The sequence below is a fragment of the Apis cerana genome, linkage group LG12 (genome assembly GCF_029169275.1).
Source record: "Apis cerana isolate GH-2021 linkage group LG12, AcerK_1.0, whole genome shotgun sequence".
Classification (NCBI taxonomy): domain Eukaryota; kingdom Metazoa; phylum Arthropoda; class Insecta; order Hymenoptera; family Apidae; genus Apis; species Apis cerana.
This window is the reverse complement of record NC_083863.1, coordinates 9,497,269-9,524,000: the sequence shown is the minus strand read 5'-3', so window position 1 is coordinate 9,524,000 and position 26,732 is coordinate 9,497,269. Positions and strand designations below refer to the sequence as shown.

The 26,732-nt window shown below is 48.0% G+C and overlaps 1 protein-coding gene and 1 long non-coding RNA gene across 6 annotated transcripts in view; one reads left to right on the top strand and one right to left on the bottom strand.

The window, feature by feature from the left end:
- The window catches only part of LOC114577616 (uncharacterized), a 118,310-nt gene that overhangs the window by 65,597 nt on the left and 25,981 nt on the right, over positions 1-26,732 (bottom strand). The gene's annotated exons all lie outside the window — the stretch shown is intronic.
- Positions 1-26,732, top strand: part of LOC107998379 (Krueppel-like factor 3) — a 237,423-nt gene that overhangs the window by 195,038 nt on the left and 15,653 nt on the right. For 3 of the 5 annotated variants that reach the window (XM_062083134.1, XM_062083133.1, XM_028666985.2), the window contains one exon: positions 22,031-22,328. In XM_062083134.1, coding sequence (XP_061939118.1) covers positions 22,031-22,328 — 298 coding nt within the window. Of the gene's footprint in view, positions 1-22,030; positions 22,329-25,671; positions 25,884-26,732 lie in introns of all 5 variants that reach the window. The other 2 variants (XM_017057625.3, XM_062083135.1) reach the window with 1 other exon arrangement.

The window sequence follows — 26,732 nt, the reverse complement described above, 5'->3', positions numbered from 1 at the left end:
TTCACAAAACTCTCGTGTTCCGTATCAAGTTGCACGCGAGAAATGTCAAAGGATAACACCTATTCCATCCCGGAATCGACACCCGAGGGACCCATCCTTACATCTTATCCTGTCCTGGCAACCGTGAAATTTCGAACGAGAAGCTGCTTTGCATATCTGGCTGGCGCGCGTGACTCCCACGCCACGCCCCACGGCAAACGCTCGCCACAACTTTCACGCTGATGAATAATAATCGCTAATAATCCAACGTTACGATCCACCACCTTTCACGCGTGCACCTGCGTCGATCCTGATCGATCGATCGGCTCCCTTTCCAAATTTTAGGATAAAAGATAAGATACGCGTTGTTTGTTCGTACGTTTAATCGAGTTACGACTGAAAGAATCGGCTGAAAATTTAAAACATTTTTCAACGGAGTCGATTTGACGTAGTATATTTTTGCGCGAAAAGAAAAAGAAAAAGAAAAAGATCTATTTGATAGTTTATATTAGCCAATAATACTATAATCCACTAAAAGTCACCTCTTCACAGTTAATGCAACAATTTTACCGAAACTAATTAACTTTTCCAACAACAACAACAATAACAACAATAACGACCGAGTAATCGTCGCGATTCCACAATTGCATTGCTTCGCGTTTTAGATTTAGAAAATCGTCTCCCCCTACGACTGAACAATTTACGGAAGGATGTTTAAGTGCCTCGAAACAACTTGCGAAATCCATTTGCATAGCCGTTTGACGCCGAGAGGCATAAACGTTGCGCCTCGTTCCCGTATCGAGCAGAGTAATTAAGTTAATTGCTCTCGCGGTCGCTTTCCCCGAAGTGTAGAAAAACTTTTCTTTAGAATTCTCGAATTTTTCCTCCTCCCTCAACGCGGAGGATATGGATGATGCATGCCAGAGATCGATCTTCTTTTCAACGATTCTCGCGATTAACAGTACCCTTCTTCGTGATTCGATCGATTTTTCCCCTCCCCTCCCTTAGGTTATCGTTTTATCGTTCGTGTTTACACTGAGAATCGTCGAGTAATCGTCGGCAATTGTGTTTACGATGGATACCGGTTTTCAAAATGTTTTTTCCATGAAAATTCGGACGCTTATCGTCTAACCACGTGTTTCAATTTTAATGGAACGGAGATGGAGACGGAGGATGGAAAGAGAATGGAACAACACGAATGTTTTCGAATGGTTCGTGAGAATAGGCGGCGGTGAATCTGAAGAATAAAAATGACACGGCGTGTTCCGGTACGATTCGATCGATTCGTCCCTCGAGGTCGCCACCAAGAATCCCTCGTCGTCGATCCGCCGGCCTAGGCCGACTTTCCCTTTTCCGGAAGATCGAGGCTATCGAGCTCGGCTCGATCCATCCTCATAATAGGAAGGATCATTTATTAAAGCGTTGATTCACCTCGTCGATCGAGCAAATCGGCCGTGAGCCGCGCTTTGCGACGTTTTTACCTCTCCTCTCGACCCGCATCGATTAGTCGACGCGCTCTCCTCGTTCTCTTCCGCGTGCTCGAATACCGAGAATTTCTTCCAACCAACCTCTCTTTTCTAAATTTCATTTCGGCGACCAACTTGCGCATCCGATTGATCGAATCGACGTGTCATGATCGAATCGAGGGAGCCCAGATTAAAATTCAAATAACGACGTCGGATCGATGTTTCGATTTTGCGCGTATCAATTATCGTAATTGATGAGTTCGAACTGGCGCTTTTACACGCGCGTATCACAAGCCATCGTTAACAAATCTTCCATTCGTCGGTGGTGGCTGCAGGGTTAATTAATCGATCGGCTATTAATCGAGACGATTATGTTGGCCGGCGCAATTACGTTGGCCGCGAATCGAGTCGAACGGACGTGTAATTGGTCATTCCTCTTCGGGGAGAGTCGATCGCCCCCGCTGAGAAAAACTATTCCGAGGCTCGATTCCGTGCTCGACGTCGGTTTATGGCCAGGCATTTGTTATCGTCCGCGCGAGGAGGGCAGAGAAAGAATAATAACGTTTCGCGATTATTCCCGTTGATTGATAAACAATGCCGCCGTGGTCGATGCTTGCGAATCATCCTCCTCCCGTCCATCATCTTTCGATTGGGCAGCGAAATTGCCGGGCGAATCGATTCGTCGATTGTTCTTATTCTCTCTCGAGAACGAAGAGGCCTCGTTGTTCATTGTAAAAATTTTCGAATTTAAATTTTACTTGGAAGGAATTCGACTAAATTGCAAAATTAATTAAATTTCACGTGTCGCGCGTTTGGCCATCGGGGGGACGTCGCATCGGTGGGACGACAGGGGAGTATGCGCGGGACGAGGGGAGGAGAGGGGAGGGGGAAGGGCAGTCGCGCACACGTAGCGACGATAAATTTACATAGCGATGTAATCGGCGAGGAACAAGTGACTGAACAAGAAGATTCTCTATCTGGAATGGGGGGAAGGAGGGAGAGGGGGATAGGACAGTAAGGAAACACCTCGTTGGTTAAGACGATATTCCCGGTGCTAACGAGGCGAGGAGAGCGCGCGCGATGCGAGGTCCCGATTATAATCGGCGATATAGATATAAACCGGTGAACGATATCGCCAATCCGATACCAACTTTCTTCCTTGAATCCACGAACTGCACAGCGGTGCAGTTCCTTCTTTCACCCGTTATCTAATCGGTGACAACCGATTCCCCACGCGAAATCGACGCGTGAATCGAATAATGAGGAGCTTCTGAAAAGCTTCTGATTATTATTATAATTACTATTGTTATTGCTATCGTTATTATAGTAGGATAGAATTACGAATGATTAAGTTTTTAATCCCCAACGTGGAATTTATATATAAGCCGTTCCCTTATCTGTTGCAGGTAAGTGCAACTGCTAAAAATTCGGATGGAAAGTGGGACATGGAAACTGAACGGTGAATCTCCAATTTAAAAGTTATCGTGTATATATATATATATATATAAATCGTTATACCCATCGTGAGCGAATCGTAGATAGAGTACAACAATACGAAGCAAGATCTTTCCACGGATCGGATAAAAATCGGCGAAAGAGGAAAGTTTCCGTTAGTCCGTGCCAATACGTTTATACCGCACACGCCACCGAAGAAGTAACGGGGAGGGGGGAGAAAACGTTGAACGTCGGGAAGCCTAATAACCTCGTATTGATTCGATCGACAACGATTTCCCACAATAACGCGAACAATGCGGGGATAGGAACGGGCAATTTTCAATCTTTTATCTCCCGGCTCGATGAAAAATCGGCAAAACCACCCGAACGACCCACGTACGTACGTACGTACGGGCCGGTCCGGCTGCCTTATTTAGCGATCCGCCACGTGGAGGCGTTATTGGCTGGCGACCGGAGGTTCCCGCGTACGTTTTCAACGTAACCGCGATCCTCGATCCTCGATTCCTCGTCCCCGTTACACGAGTACGATTGTTTCGTCCGTTTATTCAGGCGACGACGTGAGAACATAGCGCAGGAGCGCGCAAATTCTTCGCCGAACGAACGGTTAACGAGGGAACACAATGCCTCCTTCGAGGAGGGGACCGGTAATATAATGGTCGACGAATTTATTAAAGACGATCGAACATGATTTTCGCCGAGGATAAATCCGTCTGGATCCGTCTCTGGTTTCTAATTGGATTAAAAACGATTAAAAATAGAATATTAGCGTCGAGTTTTTCTTCCTTCTTTTTTTTTTTTTTTTTTAAGCGATTACGCGATACGCGTAATTATAAAATAATTATTATTACGTTGGAAGTTTTTATATATCGCGTGGAAAAAGGCACGTGACTTTTTTTTTTATATATATAGATCGACAAGAATATAAATAACATGATCGCGTAAATGTGACGCAAGATACGTCCGACATAGAAGATCCGTTTTCACTCGAGTCTATTTATCTCTCGTTCCAGCTGTACCCTCGCGTATAATAAAGTAGAATCGGACGTTTGAACGGCGGAGAGAGAGAATGATTTTCACGACACCGATTCGTTCGTCGGGAAGAAGATCCGAACAGGATTTTATAAATAAACGAATCGAAACGATCGAGCGACACGGCTCACATTTTTTATGGAAAACGTCACGGTGGGGAAAAAATAACGGAGATAAGTTAATAATTGATCGAACGTAAGACTGTGTGAAATTTTCTTTGGAGGTTCGCCCGCGTTACGACGACGATTGGACGACGGTTCCACCTATCGACAACACGCGCAATTAGTCTTCCACTTAGACACGCCGGTGAGCATTTCATTGGACGGGCGAGCATCGAGGAACGATGGAAAGGCTCTTGATCAATAGGCACTCAATTTGGTGCACAGCTACCTTTCCAACTGTTCCCAGGTAATTGACCATTACCAGCCGCTAATATACGATTGCGTATATTCAAGGAAAACGCAATGGCCGTTATGCCCAATTTATCATTCCACGGAATAGAGGAAATTGGGAATCAATTAGAGCAATGCGGCCATTGGCTGCATGCGCACGCGCGCCCATTAAACAAACTCTTTTATGCCCGCGTTAATACACCACGTCCCATTGATTATTCATCGTCCCGTTCGATCTTCCCGCGTTAAATTTCGGTCTCTCTCGGCCGGAATCGGCTGGAATAAATTCTATCGCGTTTATTCCCCCGTTCCCATTCGAACGGAAAATTGTCGAGGGATTAGGTTGAATAAAGTCAAGGAAGTGACAAGTGCTTACGCATGGTGGTAAACGAACATTTGTATTATCCCGCTCGCGAATGTGATTTATTCTCTCTCTCTCTCTCTCTCTCGTAAATCGTGTATTTTTCACCGCAAATGATCGTGATATATTCCGAAAGCGAAAGGATTTCAAAAGTTGAAATCGTTCGATGCGAGCATAAATAAACCCTTATCGCGACAACCTCACGAAAATACCACGAAAAATATAGAAAAATATATTCTTCTCGCGTTGATGAAAATTCTGATCGTATCTCCGCGTTTCGGATTCTAGGATAATTTTTCTTACTACTAATAAAAGAAGACTGTTCGAAGGAAAGAGATATATAGTTGGAAGGGTGAAGAGGCTCCATTCCCCGAGAGTTCAAAGGCGTGTTAGCACTATCGGGTGCGTGTGTAAACGAGTGGCAGATCCGCGGTTGCGGCAAGGACTTTATGAAGCCGTTGCAAGTTCGCCGCGGGGGTCCGGCTAGCAAGCCGTGTTACTTGCCAGCATAAATTACTCGCGATTTTGCATTTACAGTGAAAACCGAGCTGCGTAGTGCCACGTAGGCTTGTTCGAAACTAATATTTATTGTCGGCAAACGAGCAACAATATTAAACGGTTGGAATCATGCCGTTATTAGCGGCTCGATTAGGCGGGACGGGTTAGGCAACGAGCCACCTCCTCCGAACCACCGTTCCAATTGATACTCGTGCTCGGTAATCGTAAATTCTACGCTCGTCCAAATATCGAATTCGAAAACATCGGCGACGGATCGATCGCTAAAATTACGAAAAAGAGAAACCGATCGACCCACCGCGATTCGTCATTCCGGATCGTATCTCGTGGATCGTCGGATTGATAAATCGGAGGGGGGTTGCAGGGTAAGGCTCGACCTCGGGCGTCGATCCGCGCAGCAAGAACCCGATCGCGTAATTAATGCTCGTGCATCAATTCGCGCTAAGCGGCCATGAATCTGGCCGATCCTCATCGCGATCGATACGGGACGGGGTCTCGACGAGGGACGGAAGAGAACGGGGGAGGGGGAAAAAAATGAAACGTTGTCTAAATCACGTAGAGAGGGAACCGGTACACCGATGCGTGCCTTTTCCATCCACGATCCTTTCGCGCCGCTTCTCCAACAAGCGCGAATCGGCCGCGAGCAGGGAGAAATTAATAGCCCGGTATTAATTCTCACTGATTCCACCGCGAAATGACTGGTTGCTCGATTCCATCAATCTGCGGGAGTAATAACAGGCGTGCCTCGTTCGTTCGTTCCTCCGTCCGGCTGGGTCGAAGCGGAGGAGCCGGTGAACCACCGGAGATCCGTGGATCTCTAAATCGCGGATTTTCTTAATTTTACCAGAGGGGGAGAGAGAGAGAGAGAATAAAGGATCGAAGGTAGAAGGAAAATTTCGTAGAGAGAATTATAAACTCGTGACCGTTGGAAGGCTTAGCCTCCATCGTTCCCAAGCGAATTCAACGCATATTTAACCTTCTCGTTCCTCGGTGAAAAGGTTTCCACCAGGATATAAAACTCTCGCGGAATTGGGGGAACGGTGTTGTTCCATAGGCTCGGGGGAAAAAATCGGTTGGAGGAAGCGGAATCGTCGGAGGGAGAGAGAGAGAGAGAGAGATATACACGTCAAGATTCGCGTAGGGGTTTCAGGGAAATCCTTAAGGCTCGATTGTCGTTAGTAGCCGTGGGCAAGAAGGCTCTGTCGGCAGCCGATGCACGTAAGCGCAGGTAGGTGCGCCGTGTGCACAAAGCCAATGTTACGGAGGGGCATGCTCCTTTATAATGGAATAGTTCGTGGCGAGCGATTTATCGCGACTATTTCCATGTCGCCGTTCCACGGATACCGCTTCGTCCGCGGTCAACGCTGCGCTTCTCCGCTCCGCGATGCATCTTTCACAGGGGGGAGAGAGAGGGAGGGAACGAGCGGCTATGGTGCATCGTGTATCAATGAGGTCGCCGAGATCCGATTCCTTCCTCCGCCTCTCTTCGCAGAGAGATTCCTCGCTTCCTCGAGTCCGCTAGTAGTCCTCGCTTTGCACGAAAAATATCGAATGGATTCTCGACAAATGGTTTCAACATTTTCCATCCTTGATTTTCGCATCCTTCCTGTGAAAAAGATACCGAAAAAGAAAAAGAAGAAAAAAGAAATCCATCACGTTTTTAAACAAAGAAGCAGACAGCCTTTCCAATAATTCGGGATTCGGAAAAAGTCATTGGCGGACAAATGGACAAATCGATAAATCTGGAGCTGGAATCTCTGAATCCAGGAGTAGATGGGAAGAGACGATAGACAGGGGGCCCTGTTTTGTCTCCTACGCGAGAGAGTCGAGATCACGATACGCGAAGAAGAAGAAGAAGTGGAGCGGTTGCACGTGTGGATCGGTGAAGGTGCACTTGAAGAGAGTGGGTCGAGGCACGGATGAGAAGTTGTCGAGGAAAGGTTGAAGCTAAGGCGGGCTCGCCGAGGTCGTGGCCGTGCATATTCCAATCCTAACGACGTCTCTCCGCTCCAACGGCGGATCTAGGGGGGCCCCTCGCTTATTGCTCGTAAATTGCGCGTGGCTCCCGACCCGCTTTCTCGTTACTTCTAATGCGACCCCGCGACGTGTATGTAGATTGCCACGTCGATTTTTTCCTCCCCCCCTCCCTTAAAGCTCTCTTCCTCTCGAAAGCCCGACGAAAGCGGCACGGATCAGCTCGTCCACTCTCCGTTCGACGATGATCGGGGCCCGCATCATGATCGATGAATAAGCGGAATTTCATTAGGCACAGGTCCCGTGGCCTGTCGTTACCGTGATTTTCTAGGAATAAGGAGGAGGGAAGAGGAAATTGTTACGAGGCAGAAACAGATAGGTAGGTTTTTGCGGCGCGAGTTTGTTAAATGGTAATTAAGAGAATACGTGGATCGGCTAACGACGAGGGGGGATAATCGAAGACAGATGTTCGCAAGCTTCGACGGTTTTCTACTAATGTCCCGTGTAAATGGACTTTACGAGCGGTCGTAACAGCGGACAGAAATTATAATCACTGTTGCAACTTGTAATTTACTAGAAATTTCTCCGAGTTACTCGCCTTTACCTCTCCTTCTTTCTCCTCCCCTGTACTATACGAGCTTTCGCGTACATTTCCAGAGCTGGAAGTTGGTCGTATCTGGAAGTTCGTATCGATGAGACGGATCTTTTTCCTTTTCTTTTTCTTTTTTCGTTTCCTTTAATCTCTCGTCGTCGATTCTTGTTCCGATTCTCCGCCGGCACGGAGTGTTTTCGTCGAGGCCCCGGCGGAGGATCTCTCCGTTCGATTTTAATTAACATTCATTTGCATAATAGCCGAGGAGGTTAGCCACGCGGAGCTAGGCCGAGTCTCTTCGCCGTTGCGTCACACCTCGTCGATCGGGCAACGTTTTCTGGCTCGGCAATGGTCGAAACGTTTCTACTCGCCGTAGAACGAATCGTTCGACGATAAGAAATTAAGAAATCGGGAAATGAAAATTGGGATGGAAAATGAGAATTTTTCTCTGAGTGCCAGCGAGAGGAGTGAGGAGTTGGAGAAGATTCGAGAGGGTTGGAAGAAGAAGGGGACGGGCGAGCGAGGCGCGCTGCTTGCATTTGCATCCGCTCGCGGCCGGCCGGCCGGTCGAAACGGTTTCGCAAGCCCGAAGAACACTTTTGCTCCATTGATTTCATTCGCGGCTCGCCACTACACTCTGCTCCACAGATTGCTACTTTCAAATCGAGAGTCTCATTCGTGAGAATTCATAGAATGCCCCGCGCCGGACACCCAGCCACCACTCGAATCGCTTCCACCTCGAATACCGGAGCACGGTTTTCGATCGCTCGAAAAATCCCCGATTCCTAATAACGACACAACAACAACAAGGATTTATCCGTGAAAGAGATTCGACGGAGCACGATCGCTCTTATCCCGCGGCTCGATCGAAAAAATATATATATACCTCTCGTTACCCATTACGAGATTTTCCCAGTTTTTCTATGGAAACATCCGCATTACAGCCGTTACTCGTCGCTGGTTGCGTGAACAATAGGAATGAGTTATTACAGGGATCGCGGCTACCGTATACGAACCGCGAAGGATCCGATGGACAGGCCCGATAACATTTAAACGTATGCTTAAACGGCGCCCGCTCTTCCTAGGAGAGCGTCAGAGAGCTCTTCCACGATATAAAATCCTTCTGTTCGTCTTCAAGGACTCACCGCGAGCGTGTCGACCGTTCCCTTCCCTCTCGCGCTTAGGCCGCCACCGAGAAAATCGAGCGGATACATCTCCCCATTTTCATCCCGGGCCCCATTCCCATATATCATTGGCCGACGTCGGCCTCTTGCACCGACTTCTTGCGTTCTCCCCTGTTTTGAAACCTTCCTCTCCCGCGAGCCTTTAAGCCTCGCTGCTCCCCCCGATGGGCCTCCTTTCTGCATATCAACGAGCTATTGGCAAATCGGGCCGGGAACACGGCCAAGGAGGAGTGGGAGCGCGGCTCCCGATTCCGGAGGAGACGGCCAATCGCGCATTTCGCCCGAAAAATCCGACGATCCAACCTCTCTCTCTCTCTCTTCCTTGTTTTATCCTCACCTTTCACGAGATGTCCAAAACACGGGCGTACGTTTCGATCTACGTTTCCAGTTAGGGGCGAGGGGAGGCAGGAGGAAGGAGATACAACAACCGCAGATTAGATTAACGTAAGACGAGTCCAGGAGTTGAATCGTTTCTTTTTTCGATCGAAAGGAAGAAAGAGAAGAAAAGGTTGAGGATCACTGAGACCGCTCCACTTTCCGTCTCTGTTCACCCGCGTGGATGGCTTCGCGTGGACCAGTCCTCGAGTAGATTACGTACGGCCACGCATACATCGTAAGAGGGATGGAAATAAGGCTCTAGGTACGATTCTTCCATTCTTAAAAATTTCGAACGGTTCTTCCTCTGTTATTAAAGAAAAAAGAAAGAAAGAAAAGAGAAAAAAAGAGAAGTTGGGATCGAGAAGGATAGGAATAACGAGAGCGACGGATCGTGAGAACTCGTCCATCGCTCGAGTTCACGAGAAAACCAACATTTAGATATAATAGTCCCCCCATTGTCTAAAGTCCACGACTGTGACCAAATCGAAATCGAGACGAACAGCGCGATAAAATAGTGGGACAATTTACGACATCCGATGTGTTGAATCTCCCAATCCGTAATCCTTCGTTTTTCGTATCGTTGAATAATTTAAATTAAATTCGACCAAATGCGCATCCGTTTATTCGTGGACTTCCTTTCCAGAGAAGGCTGCGCAAGCTCCTCCGATAATCCCAGTCTCCGCTTTTCCTCGGCTCGCGATCCGTCACGATCGCCAACTGTCTCCCCTCCTCCCCTGACTGATGTAATGGACGTGGATTGACAAATCGTGTCTAGGGAATCGCACCGTTCCGTACGCGTATCCCCTAGCTAACCAGATTCCAACCGAACAAATTAATATTTCAACGATCCCTTCTTCCCATCCACGGGTAAATCGATCCCAATTAAGAATAACTTAATATCTCGAATCGCTATCCTCCTTCCGTTTCTCCATCCCCTTAATTTCACTTCGGGCCGTTGAACCGTCGTCGCCGCGAAATTCATTGGGAATCGATCGAGCGAAATCAAGGTATCGAAGGTACAAAAAAAAGAGAGAGGGAGGGGAACGAATCGAGACGAAGACGGCTCGTTTTCAAGAGGGATCGATTCGAGTGAAAATCGCGATAATGACGGATCAAACGGGAGCATTACTCGTTCGAGACCATTGTCGAAGAAATTTAACGGACGATCGACGTTCGTTTCAACCTCGACGCTTTTCTATCTTTGCATATTTTTGTCCTTTAACGAGGGTTCTTTATCGCGGTAAAATGTTTTTCCAGCGGGAAGAAAATTCGACCGAGCTGAAAATTGTCCACGATCGGATGGACGGTATTCGAAATTCAATTTTTTTCCAAAGCCTGACCAATCGTCCGAGACTCGACCCGATTCGAGGAGGATTACATATATAGATAAAGGTATGCGAAACTTGACGTAAATCGTAAAATTTTGCGTTCGATCATCGGGATGGAATCCGGGAACGTGGGAAGGTGCAGACAACGTCGTACCAGGACTATTCCCTTTTACGGGAAAAATATAAGCTTGGAAATAAAGTAAGACCGAGAAGGCCTTCGACAACGGCGTTACACGTCCGTTGCGCAATGTGTATTATCGTACCGCCTCGCATTGTGTCGATCGACGCGAAACGTTGAAAAATCGTTCGAAGGACATCTCGCGCCTCTACGACGTTCTCAAACTCTCCGTCCGTACTTAGAGCAGGGAGGGGAGGGTCTTTCTTTGTCTTGAGAGAAGGACGTTCGTCGGCACAGTTCGAGGAATCACCGTACGATTCCCTTGGAAAAATTCTTTCTTCACGCCTGGTTAAACGCTGTCTCTCCGCCGCCGTTCCGTAATTATACCCATACGTTTAACCCATTACACACGTGTATACACACACGCATATATACACATACACGTAGCCACAATCGAGATTGCTCGATGGTCGGAAAACACTCGAGCGAGTATCGTTCTAACGTTCGCCGTCCAACGCTTCTGATCGCGGTGGAGATTTTTCTTTTCTCGTTTTTGAAAATATCCAATTGAAAAAAATAACTTGCCGCGAAAATATAGGAATATGCATCGTATCCGGGGCAGAGTTCTCCGGTCCGGATGCATGGGAGTGCAACTAACGAGCGCGTTGGCGCTTTTACAGTTTCTAATTCCGTGGGATTAGTTACACGGGGAGTTGCGATATTTAACCATCTATGGATAATCGTATACATGGCGCGGGTCCCGTGGGAGTTGCCGATCCGGGCAACGGTTACGGTTTCCCAGACGGAATTGCAAAATTCGAACGTGTCGTAGAGACGCCGCCGCGTAAAAATCCCCGACCGAAAGGCCGACCGAAAGGCTCTTCGAATCTCAAATGTCGATCGTTGCATTTACCCTTTTAACGACTTCTTACGAAAACGAATATCGTTAGGATAGGACGACGTCGACGTCGGCGCCGGATCAAAATTTCCGCATCATACTCGTGTTCCTTCTCGAAAAGAGAGAAGGAAAAAGAGAAAAGAAAGAAAGAATTAAATCGGGACTCGTTAAATCGAATCACCCGCTGGATCATTCTTCCGTTGCACGGAATCTGGATAGGATCCGCTCGATAGCCGTCCATCTTTGCACGATCGGCAAAAATACGATACGAGCCGAGTGTCGTCGTCCCCCTTCACGGACGAGCCAATACGTATCTCGTGAGAACGTTTTCGTGGTTTCCGGGACGGAGGGACAATATCTGTCCGCGGCGAAGGCAATTTCAAGCCCGTTGTTTATACGCGGCATAGCGGGATAAACGCAAGAAGGGGCCATGCCTTCGGATATACCCCGCCGCTCGTATACACAGCGGAGGAGAAGGAGGATTGCGCAACCCCTGTAAGCTTGCTACACCTATGCAACCTATGTACGTACGGGCATAGCACACGTCGGTAGATAATGTACACACGTGTCCGCTTCAGGTTCACGCAGATCCCACTGGCGAAGGGAGAGAAGAAAAGAAGAAACGAGGCTGATTTGTAGATCGGTCGCGCGCGGTGCGTTGTAACCGGGCAGATTGAAATCAGAGATGCGACCGAGATTACGTGCTATAAGCAGCGTATAATGGAGAGGATGCAATGAAAGGGATACCGTTGTACCCAATGCCGTGAGCATTGGAGAAGGAAATGGGTACGCGATGAACGCCTGCAACCTGCAACCCCTCCGCCGCTTCTTGCTGCCTTTCGGATTTATATATATATATATATATGTATACACGGCTACAGTCCTCCTAGGCTAATTTAGAGGCCGATTTAATTTACTCTCGGCGAAGAGAAGGATAAGTTCATTTAACGCTTTCACGCCACGAGATCTCCTCGCATCGTGTGTGTATCGTATCTCGAGGAAGATGGATCCGGCTTCGTTTCGTTTCGTTCCTACTTTTTTCTTCCTTTTTTTTCTTATATGGAAAGTTAGAGAGAGAGAGAGAGAGTTTCGTCGATCACGTTGCTTGGATCGGAATAAGTCGATATAAAATTACTAAATGGCCGGTATAGCGAGCACAGGGTAGATGGAATAATTGAAAAGGTCCCAGGCGTTTACCGGTTATCGATTGTGCAATTGTGATCGATCGACGAGTGGCGAAGGAGATGTTTGCCCGTTCCCGGGTTTCAAGGTCCCCCAGGCATAAAAGTCGCGGGCGAACTTATGCCTTCGTTTCTCCGCGTCGAGATCCAATCCACCATTTCTAAATCCTCCTCGTGTTTCACGTCTCGACGCGATGTTTAAATAATAACACCGTGACAATCTTTGAGAATATTTCTCCAAGTGTTTTTATTCTCCGGACATCGATCCCCTCGTTATTCATTTGATCGATTCGAAATATTCTATTCTATGCAAAAATTTCACCGCACCGTAACATGAAACAAACGAGTCACTCGCGAAATTATTTAAAGAAAAAAGAATCAGCAAGAGGGAAAATTCTTAACATTCGTGGCGAGATAATCGTTTCGTTCGACAATGTCTTCGACGTTGACAGACACGTTGGCTTGGATCATCGACATCGACGATTAGTTATTTCGCTATTGTAAATTTACAATCCGTACAATCCTCTGGTGGCAGCTCGTAACGTTGCGCGCAAAACCATTACTGTACTCGCCAATACCTTGTTTAACTCGCGCTTACCCACCCTTTAACGGCCGATTTTACGATATTTCGGGACGAAGGAGGCGACGAGCGTTGGCGCGCCTTCCTTTATAAAAAGGTTTATTAAACGCCCGATTATGGAAAACGGCAATTCCGTGTGTGCGAAATTTTATACTTTCACGAATGAAATTCGTAATTCCCAATTACAAAGTGTAAGAGAAACTCGCAGCCGAATTTTCACCGGCCCGATCCTCGCCCCGAATGGTGTTATCGTGTTACCTCGATTAAATCGATTCCCCGTTACCTCGAAATTCCAACTTCTCTCTTCAACTTCTCTTCCAGAATTTCCTCCAATTAAATAACCCGATTCGCGCGCTGTGAATTGTAATCGCGTTTCAATATCTCCTCTTCGCGAGGTAATAAAACGTTTATACGAAAAAAAAAGAAAAATGTCTCGTGTTAAAGTCGTGGATAATAACGAGTCGAATACGAATCGATTTTTGGTAGAAAAATTTCGTTTGGAAAAAATCGTCTGCAAACTTTCTCCCCCTGCCCCTCGTCACGTCCAATCGTAAATCGAACGAAGCGATAGCAGCGGCAAGGATGTTCGCGGCGCGTTCACTCGGACCCCCGTCGGTGTTGTTGGATGCCTTTTCTCGTATCGTTCGCACACTAATCTTCGGGATAATGTATTCCGCGGCTCGAAGATACGGCTCCAGCGCACGGCCGCTCGCGCCGGCCTGCAACAACAATCTTGCAGGTTGCGGACGAAGGTCGAAACGGATTATCGGTTGCCGTGATTTGTTAATGCACCACGTGTAATGGGATCTCTTATTCGTGCCGCGATTTAACCAGGAAACCAGCGCGCATCTAACCAACGGCCACCGACCGACCATCCTTCCTCCTTTCTTCCGTCCTCTCCTCTCGCCAAATTCAATTTCCGTCGACGTTTACAGATGAGGGGAAAGTGGGACGAGAGAAAATTGAAAATCCTTTCCCCTCTGATTTCGAGGGAAATTCAAGCGGAATCGAGCCATCGGCGGCACTTCGAAACGCGATCCATTTTCCCACGCGTTCCAGAAAACGTTCTGAAAACGACGGAATCTCGAGCCTTGTCCACCAAAGTCCGCGCCCGCGAGGGGATTTAAGAAAATTACTTACGTTAAAGGATTCCTCGCCTCTGCATCCCACGTTTGCCCGAGAGGCCGTTTTCTGGCCGGCCATTACGAGCGCCCATTACGAGTAACCCCGACATTCAGAATTTCTATTTAGACGATGTAGACGAGCAACCCTCGAGCCTCGCAACACCCATCCACGCGGATTACAAAGTAACGAGTAAACGCATGAATCCCCCGCATAAATTACGTGCCGAGCCAGAGCCCGCGATCCGACGCCGATTATATTCCGTAAAGATCGGCCTCTCCTCGCCGCGAGAACACCCGTAAAATTAGATCGTGTTCCAACCGAGGACTGGAAAATCGATCGAGCCGTGACGAAAGTTTAATCCGCGACGTGCTCTCGTCTCGAATAGATTTCATTAAGAAGAAGAAGAAAAAGGGGAGGAAGAAGAAGAAGCGAGCACTCTTAATTAATTACACCATTATACATGGTTAACGCGTTTGTCGGTGTATATTTGCCCGTAAAAATGATGCGATTCGTTCATCGTTTTCCAGGGCCGAACGGTGGAAAGCGAAGCTCGATTATCGCGAACTCGAGCGTGTCGAGCGTTCTTAGACGCGTTCCAAGATCGATCCATGGCGGACGAGGTTGGTTCAAGGGTCGGTGACGCTACTTAACCCGCGATCGATCACCGGAAACACCTGTCTAATTAATTCTAACGAAGCTATTATTACGAGCTGGAAACGTTAAGCGAGGCATTGAGCTCGATCGATAACAAATTCGTGGAACGTAGATAACATTTTTTTCGATCTATCTATACAGAGAATCGCAAGAAGGATTTCACAAGCCACTTCTGTTTTTGGAAGTGCAGTGGAGAACAGTTGCAGTGGCGGTTCCGTCTGATCAACATGGGCCGTGTCTACTTGGACTTGTCGACTATCGATCGCTGCTCCAAAATAATTTTCGAAACTTTTTTTTCACTCGCTTCGCGGACAAGTTCTACATCCACTTCTTTCAACTTTTGAGATTTTTAGCAGATTCTCAGGCGCGCGTGGTGAATTTTAATTTCGGGAAATCCGAGCGTTGAACTCGGTCGAGGATTAAACGGATGCGATTCCTCTAATTCGAGGAAGGTTCAGGCTCGTAACGTTAACGAGGTTTCAAAGATAACGAGCGCACTTTTTCGTCCACTCCAAACTTTCACGTCTCTCGCGCGATCGTTGCGCAGGTGTAGAGGTCGGAGTTTTACGAGGTTAATGTGCAAAAGCAAGGATGATCGCACAGGCCAGGCGTGCACGTAGCCTCCTAGGCCAGCGAGCGGGCACGTAAGCCCGTGATGAATTATACGGCTCGATAAGGTCGTGTGCGTTAATTTATTATCCCTGTAATCGCCGTCCTTTTCGAGCCACGGACCTCGTCCTCGCGTCATAAAATCACGAGACGGAAGGGGAAAATCGAGGGATTAAAAAAAGAAAGAGAGAGAGAGAGAGAAGGAAGGAGGAAGAGAAGATTGAATCCCGTGGGATGATGATTCTCTAGCGATGATTCGACATGGAAGCGAGGAGGAAAGTATATATAGGAAATGGAAAAATGCGAAATTTATCGGCCTGGGCTGGGGGAAGATTGCAGCCGAGAACTCTCGGTTGAGCGCAGGTGAAACACACCTGAGCCCGTTCTCGCGAAGGTTAAACACCTGCGACAATGCTCTCGACAGCGACGCTCAACGCGGCTGACCTTTTCCGATGCGGCGTTACCCGTGCATCGACCGGTTGTCGCGTGTCAACCATTGAACGCCATTGTGTCGAGTTGATCAATGGTAATTTGCGCGATAGAAGGCGAGGTTCCATTCTCGAGCCAACGTTACGCGTCCTCTCCCTTCTAACTTTTCTCTCTCTCTCTCTCTCTCGACATATTTTCGACGATGGAACTTTCGACGAAGAAGCTCGATCCTTGGGAAAAAGACGAGGAAAGGACGGATCGAAAGGACGGATGGAATTGGAATGAAATGAGAAACGGAGAATGGTGGAGGCAATTAAATAAAAGGAAACGATTGAAAGGGGAGGCACGACGAGGCTGTCGCTCGCTAGACGCTCATCCGCAGGTGAAGGTGCATCGGCAAGCCAACCTGCGCCTCCACTCGTCTATCACGGATCCGGATAGATTTATCGAGTATCGCCACCTTCGCGTTCAGCGCTCGCTTCGACAATTTATACACCTTCCTCCGGCCGAGTTGAAGCGGACAGATCCGCGACCAACGTCCCGGATGACGAGGAAGATTCATCGTCGTGGGGAGCGCTCTCGACGCCGAGCCGTTTAACCATCATTTTCACCTAACGATCGAGGACCGGATGGATCCGCCGATAATGCAGCGAAGATCGCCACAGAGATCCAACCTGTCTTCGCTGCTCTTTTCCTTAACGTGGCTGTCTTCGAGCTCGGATCGGGGTAGAGTGAACTTCTAGGATCGATGATTTCTGGGGACGGATGATTCACAGTCGTCGGACAAAGGAAGCTTGATCTTTCCATCTTTCAATCGTTGCTTTCGATCGCATCGAAGATGAAACGCTCGAGACAAAACGATAACTCACACGCCAAGATGTATTAAAAAGTGTGTCGCGCGTTTCGCAATTCAGGCTTATACAAAGTGTACACGGCCGATACGATTCCAAACTATCGATAAAGAGGGCGATGATTAAAATAAATTCCATCTCTGTCCCATTCCTCTCGAACCTCCTTAATAATAACATGCAAACGCGTCTCGAACTGCGTACCATCGATCCGAAACCCCGCATTACTTAAATCATTCCCCGTTACGTAGAAATAATAAAGAAAAAGCGTGATAATGATGAAATTCGACGTTGCGACCCGTCTCTTTCGCGTTCGAGCATCCATAAAATCGGTGCCGACACACTCGAACCTCGAAACTCTCACCGGCGTGGTTCTGGCTGGTAATCACAGGGGAACAACGATGTGGATTCGAGTAAGACGTTAACCTCGAGTTAACTTTCGTCGATCGAAAGCGCATAATTCATTTTCTCCGGCCGGAAGGTAGGTATCGGAACAGAACGGCCGCGAGTGCGCTCGATTCGAAACTTTTTCGCTCCTCTGTAATTACGAACTTGGCCCTCCCTGCCTTACTTCCGCGCTCCCAACCGTACTTTCTTCGACCGGATCGCAACGCGCTTTTTCTGCTGGCGGAGGCGGAGGTGGAGAGCAACGCGTGGGCGGAACAATCGGAGGAGGCTAGCCGCGAGCACCACGATTCGTCCGCGATATCTTTCTCTCTTTCGAGAGAGAACATTTCGATCTTTCCTCGCTTTTGCCAACAAAATTTCCGATTGGCGGGATTATAATATCGCGTGATTGGATTATATCGTTACGGGCGGATCGAGAATTTTCGCGAAAGATAAACACTTGAGACGATAAATCGGGCTACGAAAGGTATATTTAAATAAAGGGGAGACGGAATAATTCCATCTTACCTCGCGACAGGTGCTATTTACCGATGACTGTGATCGTGGATGTAACAAAGAATAAAGCGTACAGGGAATATTTCGTGTGCGTTTATTTTTCGAGATTCGTGTGCACGAATGAACACGTTTCCGCGTTACTTTCACTGCCTATAATCACATCTTCGCCGATTAGCGCGCGCAAGGGGGCGGTTAATTATGACAAAGACACCTCTCTTTGAGAGGAGATGATCGCTCGTTATGGGCGTGCACGATTTTATTACGCATTCCCTTACGTTCCTGCTCGCCACCACGAGGTCCAATTATAAAAGGCCACAGCTTCCAATTTGCCAGCCACCATGGGATAGCGAAGATGCGAGAGAGTAAAGAAATAATTACACGTTCTCGAGCGCATTGATCTGTAACAAATTGTCGTTGTTCCTTTCCTTAATGAGAACTTGGAAACCCCGTGATATCTTATCTTTCCAACTTTCATCTACGCGTTACAAATATCATACATAGTGCAAACACTTTTTCTATGGAAAATTAAATTTCGTCGCGGACGCCACGTCGATTGATAAATGTGAGGAAGGAGGGAGAAATCTTAATCCGCGATTAATCGAGGCACGAGAGTACCTCTAATCTCTGTTTCGCCGCGCGAAAGCGGAAATTTAATTGAAAACTCGCGTCTAACGAGTTCCGCGATGCGGGTGGCATGTCCACCCACCTGACTCGCACGCGTGTGTTCGAGCGTATATATTTCTCCATCCAACCGGCTGATCGTACAATATACGCAATAATCGATGATGCTGCACGTCGGGTTACCGCGGACCGGAGAACCACGATTCATCACCCAAACGTTATCGACTTCCACCACTTTTTCCCTCTCCTTAATTAACATTATCGATCGGCCATTCGAATCCGCTTTGAATCCTCGCCAACTGCTGATAATTCGTTTCCCTGATAACCGAACCACTTTCTCGACCAAGCAAGGATCCGACGAATAATCTTTATCCCTGTATAAACATTTATCCCTGTATAAACATAATCTCGCGCAATTCGTAAAACGACGAATCCCTTGGCATTGAAATATATGTATATATATATACGAATACGCGTACGCTTTCTTCGCAAAGTTTCCTTGGAAACTTGTCAAAACTCGGTGGCGTCCGTTGCAGAGTCGAGCCGAGCGCATTAATTCACCTGGATCCGAGTGAATTAATCGTGTGCGACTCCGCAACCCGCCGATTCCCACTTATCTCTCCCGTTTCGCCGTTCGATATCCCGGCTGGCAGCCGGGCCTATTAATGTCCGCCTATTATCCCTCAATTTGCCAGATTCGAAAAAATCCACGGTAGAAACTCTGCTCATAAATCGGCGGATTAACCCCGCGTTTAACATTATCAATTATCCCCCTCGAATGTACACCCGGGGGCCGGGTCATCGAGGCGTGCTTTTGCGCGTGTACGCGCCAGAGAAAGGAGTTGGCGAGAAGAGGGGACGGGAGGGGGAGAGAGGAAGAGAGAGAGAGAGAGAGGGAAGGAGGAAGGTGAAACGCGGTTGAAACAGCGGATTATGAATACACTCCATGTACTCGGGGTTGACCCCGCGTGGGCGAGGCGACGATGGAGCGAGAGGAGGAAACAAATTAAATTAAGGAACGAAGCTCGTGATAGATAACGGGTAGAATATAACAGTACGTAGAAAGAAAATAAAACGTAAACTTTGTGATCGTATTAGGGAAATGTTAATGGCCTGCTCGAGTGAGCTGGGCGGAGAACGAAACGGGGAAAAGAAAGGGGAAAGAAAGATGTGCCAGGAAAGCAAAGGCTAATTAAGCGAAACGGGTAGAGAAATTGCACGGTTAATAATAGCGCGCTCCGTTACTCGCGCGCGAGTGCTACGTGTCCCAAGATCGATCGTGTGCTCGAGTAACGATTCCTCCGATATGATTGGACGATCGCCTCGCCGAATCCCCGCGAGATCTCTCTCTCGGATAACTCGCTCGGTGACGAGAGCCACGAGATCTCTATCCGTGTTTTATATTGAAATTTTCCACGGCAGTAGAGGGGGTAACGCGGTTCCTGGAAACGAGACGATCGTTATACGTGTATACTCCCCGAACGGAAAGGAGCGTGTCGCGATTACGATGATTAATCCCCCTTGTTATTACGGGAATTTGGTCGTTCGCTGCACCGGGAAAAAAAGAAAAGAGAAAGAAGCGAGGAACGAGGCTGGGGAGCGTGCGTGGCGTGTCAATCGTGGGTATTTACGACGCCACGAATTCGAAAAGGTCGGCTCGGTGAAATACGAGGGTTCGATTCAATTAAAAATCAATCTCACCGACGATCCATCAAATCCACGAATCGCGAGGAGGAGGGGGCAGCACGGTGCTCGTTTTCCAGTCGTGCATCTTCGGGTTCGAGCGCGTTTCTGTCGGATGGCGCGCGCCTGGTGGAGCATAAACGGCCGTTTGCATAAATCTCCCGCTCGTTGATTCACGACCAACAACTCGAGGGATACTCGCGTTCGTGCGTGCGTGCGTTACGCAATATTCCGCCTTATTCAGCCGCGTCGGCGTCGTCCATTCCACCGGAAATCGATCGATCATCTCTCGAATATCTATGCGGATTTTCTTCATATTCGGGGAAGATCGATTCTCATTTTCATTCCGAAAATCGTAAGAATTTGTTCTCTTTCTCGCCTGTTAGGTCGTTTAATTATATCTCCAATCTTTAAAATCTTAGGATCGCGTTTACACAGGAGTTGAGCGGAGGAGATTCTTGCCTCCGCGAATGTCCCCCTCCCGTTTTTTCTTCAATCAATCGCCGTGAAACCGGTTTCCCGAATAATACATTCGTGTCTCCCTCGAATTGCGTACACGAGTCTCGTGACCGATGCGAATTTATCGAATTCGCCGAGGCAAGTTTTCACGGAGGTAGGGGAGGAACGACGTTTCGAGGACGTAAACCCTAAATCCATCGATGGACGTGGATAAAATGCGGACATCGGTGCGACACGAGGGGGAAGAGAGGGGAAAACGCGAGAAATCGTAATTAAGAAAGAGAATTCCAAAGAAGAAGAGGAAGTTTGATTGAATTATAAAACGCGCAGGAATACACGGATCGCGTTCACCTGGCGATCATCTGGTGTTTCGTGGAAGAAAATCCTTTTCCTCCCCGGAACAAATTGCGAGTAACGATACTCGAAATTACGCGCGTTGCGTTAATTACGATCGTTTATCGTAAAACGATTCATTACCACGCAACAAGGTTGGAAATTATAATTTTACATCGGTTACGGAGCGGAATTATCGGAAAGGCGACGTTCGATAATCGAACGAAAAGATAGCGGCGAGACAAAAGTTAAACAACCGTTGACGTTACACTCCGCGGTCTACGTCCGCTTATAGGACCACGGTCGATCGCCAATCTATTGACCATTACCACCGCGTATTAATTAGTAATGGCCACGGACATGCTTGTCGGCTATGGGTCGTTGCAATGATGCGCAATGTAGCAATCGTACTGTCACGGGGTCGGAGATCGTAGAAAAATATAGGAATAGGAATCGCGATATCGCATATCGACACGATTTTTAACAACGTTCGAGCAATCCAACATGTAGATATTATTTTCTTTCGTAATCACAAAATCCGACACGATTAATTTAACAAATATATATATTGTGAATCATTGTGAATACATCATTGTGAAAAAGATTTAATCGATCCAAAGATAATTGCGCGTAACTTACTAAGGCAGTTTTTTACAGAGAATTTTCAGGGCTCGATTTCTTTCTCGAAAACCAAGAAACGTACGATACATCTTGCTACTATTAACGGAGCTGCTATTAACGAGAAATTTACGACGTGGGTCGGCGGGTTTAAATAATATACATCGATTCGTTTTCGATTCGTTCGGCACACGATCTGATCTCCGCCGAATTCTCCGTACGATATCGATCGAATTATCGAAATTTCTGCGCGCATGAATCGAAGGAGGGAGAGTACAATCGCTCGGTTTAATTAATAGTCGATTTTTTGTTTCCAGTGTCGCCGCCTTTGCCGCCTGTGGTCGAAACAGCGTGGGACAGAAACCGGGAACGTGAGCGCGAGAGGGTGCGAGAGAGGAGCACGGAGAACGAGCACAGGCAGCTAGACAGAGAATCGGGGATAAGGGAGAGGGAGACGAGGGATCGGGAGAAGGAGCGGGATCGCGACAGGGAGAGGCAAAGGGACAGGGATAGAGAGCGGGACGTGTCGGTCCGCATGATGGAACCGCTCGATCCCGTCTTCGTCTCCCCCTCGGCGGCCCTCCTCGCGTTGCAGAGGATAAAGGAAACGTCCCTGTAAGTACTCCTCTTACCGATCGTATCGCCCCATTTCTTTTTTTTTTTTTTCACGCTCTTGACAGATGTGTAGCAACACACCTTCCTTCCACGTGTACATCCTATACGGATTCCTCTGTGCTCGGAGGAGGAGGAGGAGGAGCAAACGGAATGAGCTCCATTACTCCGTTCGGTTAGAAGGGTAGAAGTAAAAATTGGCGAGTAAATATTCGTTCGAGTCGAAATTTTACTTTCTTTTCTCTTGCTTTTTTAATAATCGCATCATCGTCGACGAAGGATTTACATCATCCTGGACACGTCGCGCGAGGAGTGACTTTATTATCGGTTTGCGAAATCGAAAGTCGAAAAACAGCGGGATATCGCGGGATGGCGTCATATTTCATCGAATGTACAACCACCACGGTCCAGGGTTAATAGGACGAGATCGTGCACCCGTTGTAAATCTCGTTTAATTTGCTCTCGTGCGGTCCGCGAGTGTTTTCCATCGTGGAGCGGGCCCGATCTCGGCGGAAAGGCGGCCGACGTTAGAAAACATTGTAATCTCGTGACACCCGGGTGCACGCTAACAAACCTCATTTCATACCACGCGTCACGATTTCTTTCCAACGTGTATGTGTTTGTGTGTGTGTGTGTGTGTTACATCGCGCATCATCGAAGACCGACGAGATCGAGTCTTTTGAATAATTCCTTGCCTCGTCTCGCCGATGGCAGACGATGACAGACGATGACATAACGGTTTCATCCTTCCATCTTTGGATCCATCCTCCTCCTCCTCCTCCTCCTCCTCCTCTGGATCCTCGTTTCGGTGCCAATGACTTTATCAAAGATTTTCTCGACAATTCTCAACGGTCCTGGAACGACGGTTAAATCGATGTCGCTCGTGTCGCTCGTTCCCTGTCCGATCGTTTCGATTATGGAAACTGTTTACCATCTAGAAACGATTCAGGCTTCCGTTAACGACGTTAATAAATCCAAATTCGACGTAAACTATAAACTCGAGTTGTTGTTATTCCCCCTTTTTTGGAGGAATCGATTCCTAATAATGGTATGAGGCCCCCGTGGATCGTGTCCGTAGATCACGCGTACCGTGAAATCGTCACCAGTATCCGATCGAGGATCGAGGCCTGTCTTCTCGTGTCCCAATGCCGTTAACCGATAGTTATACTTGGCGTTCCTCGTAAATCTCGGCCGGCTCGGTTGTCCGTTTCCGTCTCGATGTTGCCGTGCACATCGTTCCGCGACTTCCACACGCGAGAGGGCCGGCTACGCACGTGTACACGCACCGTTTGTACATCGGTACCCGCATGTCGGGCGCCCTCCTGCGGAGGAACCGCCGCGAGCTCGCAGCGGCAATACTTCACGACAAATGTACTTTCCAGTTTCCTCCTTCGCCCTTTCCACCGGATCGCGCCCGGTTACGGCTTCGAAACAATGATCCATTCGATGGCCCTCCTCTCTTCTCCTCCGCGCGCACGTACACGCCGCGGATCATTTCGATGGAATTATCGCGCGAATAAGCGCCTGCATTCTTCCATCCGGAATATCGATTATCGCGCAATGCCTGAAATGTTCAATTCTCGACGAAATTACAAATCGATCTCGTGGAAAATCGCGCGAGAGGGTTTCCTTCCTCTCGTATAAATATATATACTCGAAGGGGGATCGTATCGCGAGTGGAAGCAGATTTATGCCAGTTTAAACGGGCGAGCTGCGGGCGTGCGAGGCCAGCCTTCGTTCCCCTATGAAATACGGCCTCTCCCCCGATGGTGGACGCGTGAGTGATACCGATCGGTGAGGTTTTAAGCCTGAAACTGCGAATCCCGGTTTTCTGGACGCGAATATATTCTCGAGGCGTGTAAAAATTTCTCCTCTCGGTTATAAAGTTTATTTATTCGGGACGTGTTCATATAGAAAGTAGGGTCCGCAACTTTGTTTATTCGAGGGAGCCGGGGTTTACGCGCGACAAAGATTTATTTAAGGACGCCCTTAAATTTCGCCTCCGTTACGGAGCCTCGAATCTCCGTGTGATTAAAACACACCGAGGATTCGTGGAATCGACGTCGTTTCGTTGTTCGATGGGCCGGGCAAATTGGCGCGTCGGGTGTGCATCGAATTCCCCGATGATGCCTTAAATTATCGTTGAACGGTTACTCGGGAAGATCGGTCGGGCAGAGAGACAATCGACCGAATTCGGCGGCGAAACGAGTTTCACCGGGTGTCGAGCCGGGCCAAGATTGATCGGTTCGACGCGCCTTCTTTTTGAGCGGGGCTCCTCAAGTTGAATAACCTGTGCATGTCGTTGCGAGCGACGATTTGGCCGATGATCGTTGGCGATCGGTGACTCTCCGACCGTTAAAAAGGAGAAATTTTGTTTATTATCGCCGCTCCGTGCTCGAAATTCCAGTCTCTCACATGTATTTTCTCTCTCTCCCTTTCTTTTTCGCGATTAGTCACTCCATCGACGAGGTTTAAGCGGTTTAAAATTGTAATGAATCGGCGCGTAAATCGCGAACGATAATGGAGTATCAACGTTTACCCCCGTTGGCCGCGGTATAATGGACAAATAATTCATGAATATGCATGGGAATGGAGTGCAAAATGGAGCGCGTTTCGCTGAAGGGGCTCGTGATTTATGAACGCGTTTAAAGTACACTTCGCTACTATACAGTCGCACGCACTAGCGCTTCTAAAAAGAAAATACAATTACGTAATTAACGCTTAAATGACCGCGAATTCGAAATTAAAACCTCTCCGACCCGTTTCCTTCCAACTTTTAAATTTTGCACGACTATTCTTTCCGCTTGCTCGATGATACGTATTAAGGGGGAGGGGGAAGAGAGAAGAAAGAAATTGGCGAGGATTACCACCGCCACTTTTTTCCTCGGTCTCGGTTAGGTCGCAATATTCGATTCGTACATTTTTTTTCTCCTTTTTCCTTTCGAACCGGTCATAACGCATCGGAGAAACATCGATCGATGAATAATGCATACCAAAAACTTCCCGTATAAATCCATCGTGAACGGATTTGTCTCGGATCCATCCGTTCGCCTCTCGATCGTAAACTCGGAAGGAAAGATATATATAATAACGATGAAGACGTCTTCTTCCATCCATATCCGAATTGAAATCGGCGATCCTGGTTCCTTCAAATTTCTTGCCACCCCTTTGCGATCGAAGCAGATCGCTGCGGGGATCGCCTCGCAAAAGAAGCGAGGGGACCACCTTCCCTTCTTCCTCCTCCCCCTCGGATCACGTTTCGCTCGTCGCCCGCTCCCCTCGAGACGACGAGAGCTCTACCGTTTTATTCCGTGTTCTCGATGGGATCGCTGGTTCGAAATTTCAGGGTGTTCCACAAGCGTCCGGCGCTGGCGAGCGGAATAGGGATCGGCGGAAGGGTGAACGCCGGTGTCGGAGGGAACGGCGGCAGCCTCGCGATGGACAACGAATGCGGCGACGCGTTGAAGAGGCGCAAAGTTCACAGATGCGACGTAGCCGGCTGCGACAAGGTGTACACCAAGAGCTCCCACCTCAAGGCTCACAAGAGGACCCACACCGGTAAGTTCGTCAAGTTAATTTGAATCGCGTACACGTCACTCTCCATCTTCTTTCCACGCTTTTAACGAATGGTTGGAAACGAGTAGTTGGACCCCAAACCAAGGGAGAAAAATTATTAACTAATTGAAGAGAGGAGTCAAGGAGAAATTTTCGCGATTAAGTTTGTCAAATTACCGATTAATTTGATCGCGTATCCGTTTCCATCATCCATCATCCTCCTCCTTCTTTCCACGCTTTTAACGAGTCGTTAACACGATTGAATGCGAAACTAAGCGGGAGAGAAAAATTACTGACTAATTAAAGAGAGGACTGCCACACGAGGCGAAATTTTCGTGATTGAATGCGATTACGATCGAATCGATTACTCCAATAAGATGGATCGTGTACCGTGTCTTACCAATTTCCATAAATCTTCCCACTTTCCTCGACGTTTCACCGCGTTTCGTCCCGCTGCCGATTCACGCACGCTCGTGGATACGTGGAACACTGCCCCCGCAGTTTCGTCATCGCGAGTCGGTTCACAGGTTGCAGCGTTCCAAGGTGTCGGAGCGAGGTGTTGTGCGCAAAACAATTAAACCGCGAGAGGAACAGTAACGCGTAACGGCCCCGAGGAAGAAAGGCCGAGAGCAGAGAGGCTTAATTGCTGGGACGATATTCCCCGGTTGAACGCCGTGCTACGTCGCAGCAAGGATAGGATACTATGCTCCTCGTGATACCTCGTGAGGTGGTAAAAGGGATTCTCTCTTTTCGGTCCCTCGACATTAACGCGTCTCTCCCTCCCCAGTCGTTAGACCGCTCTTCCCACGAGTTATCTCGACCAGTGTGTACATCGTTATTAACAAATAGATT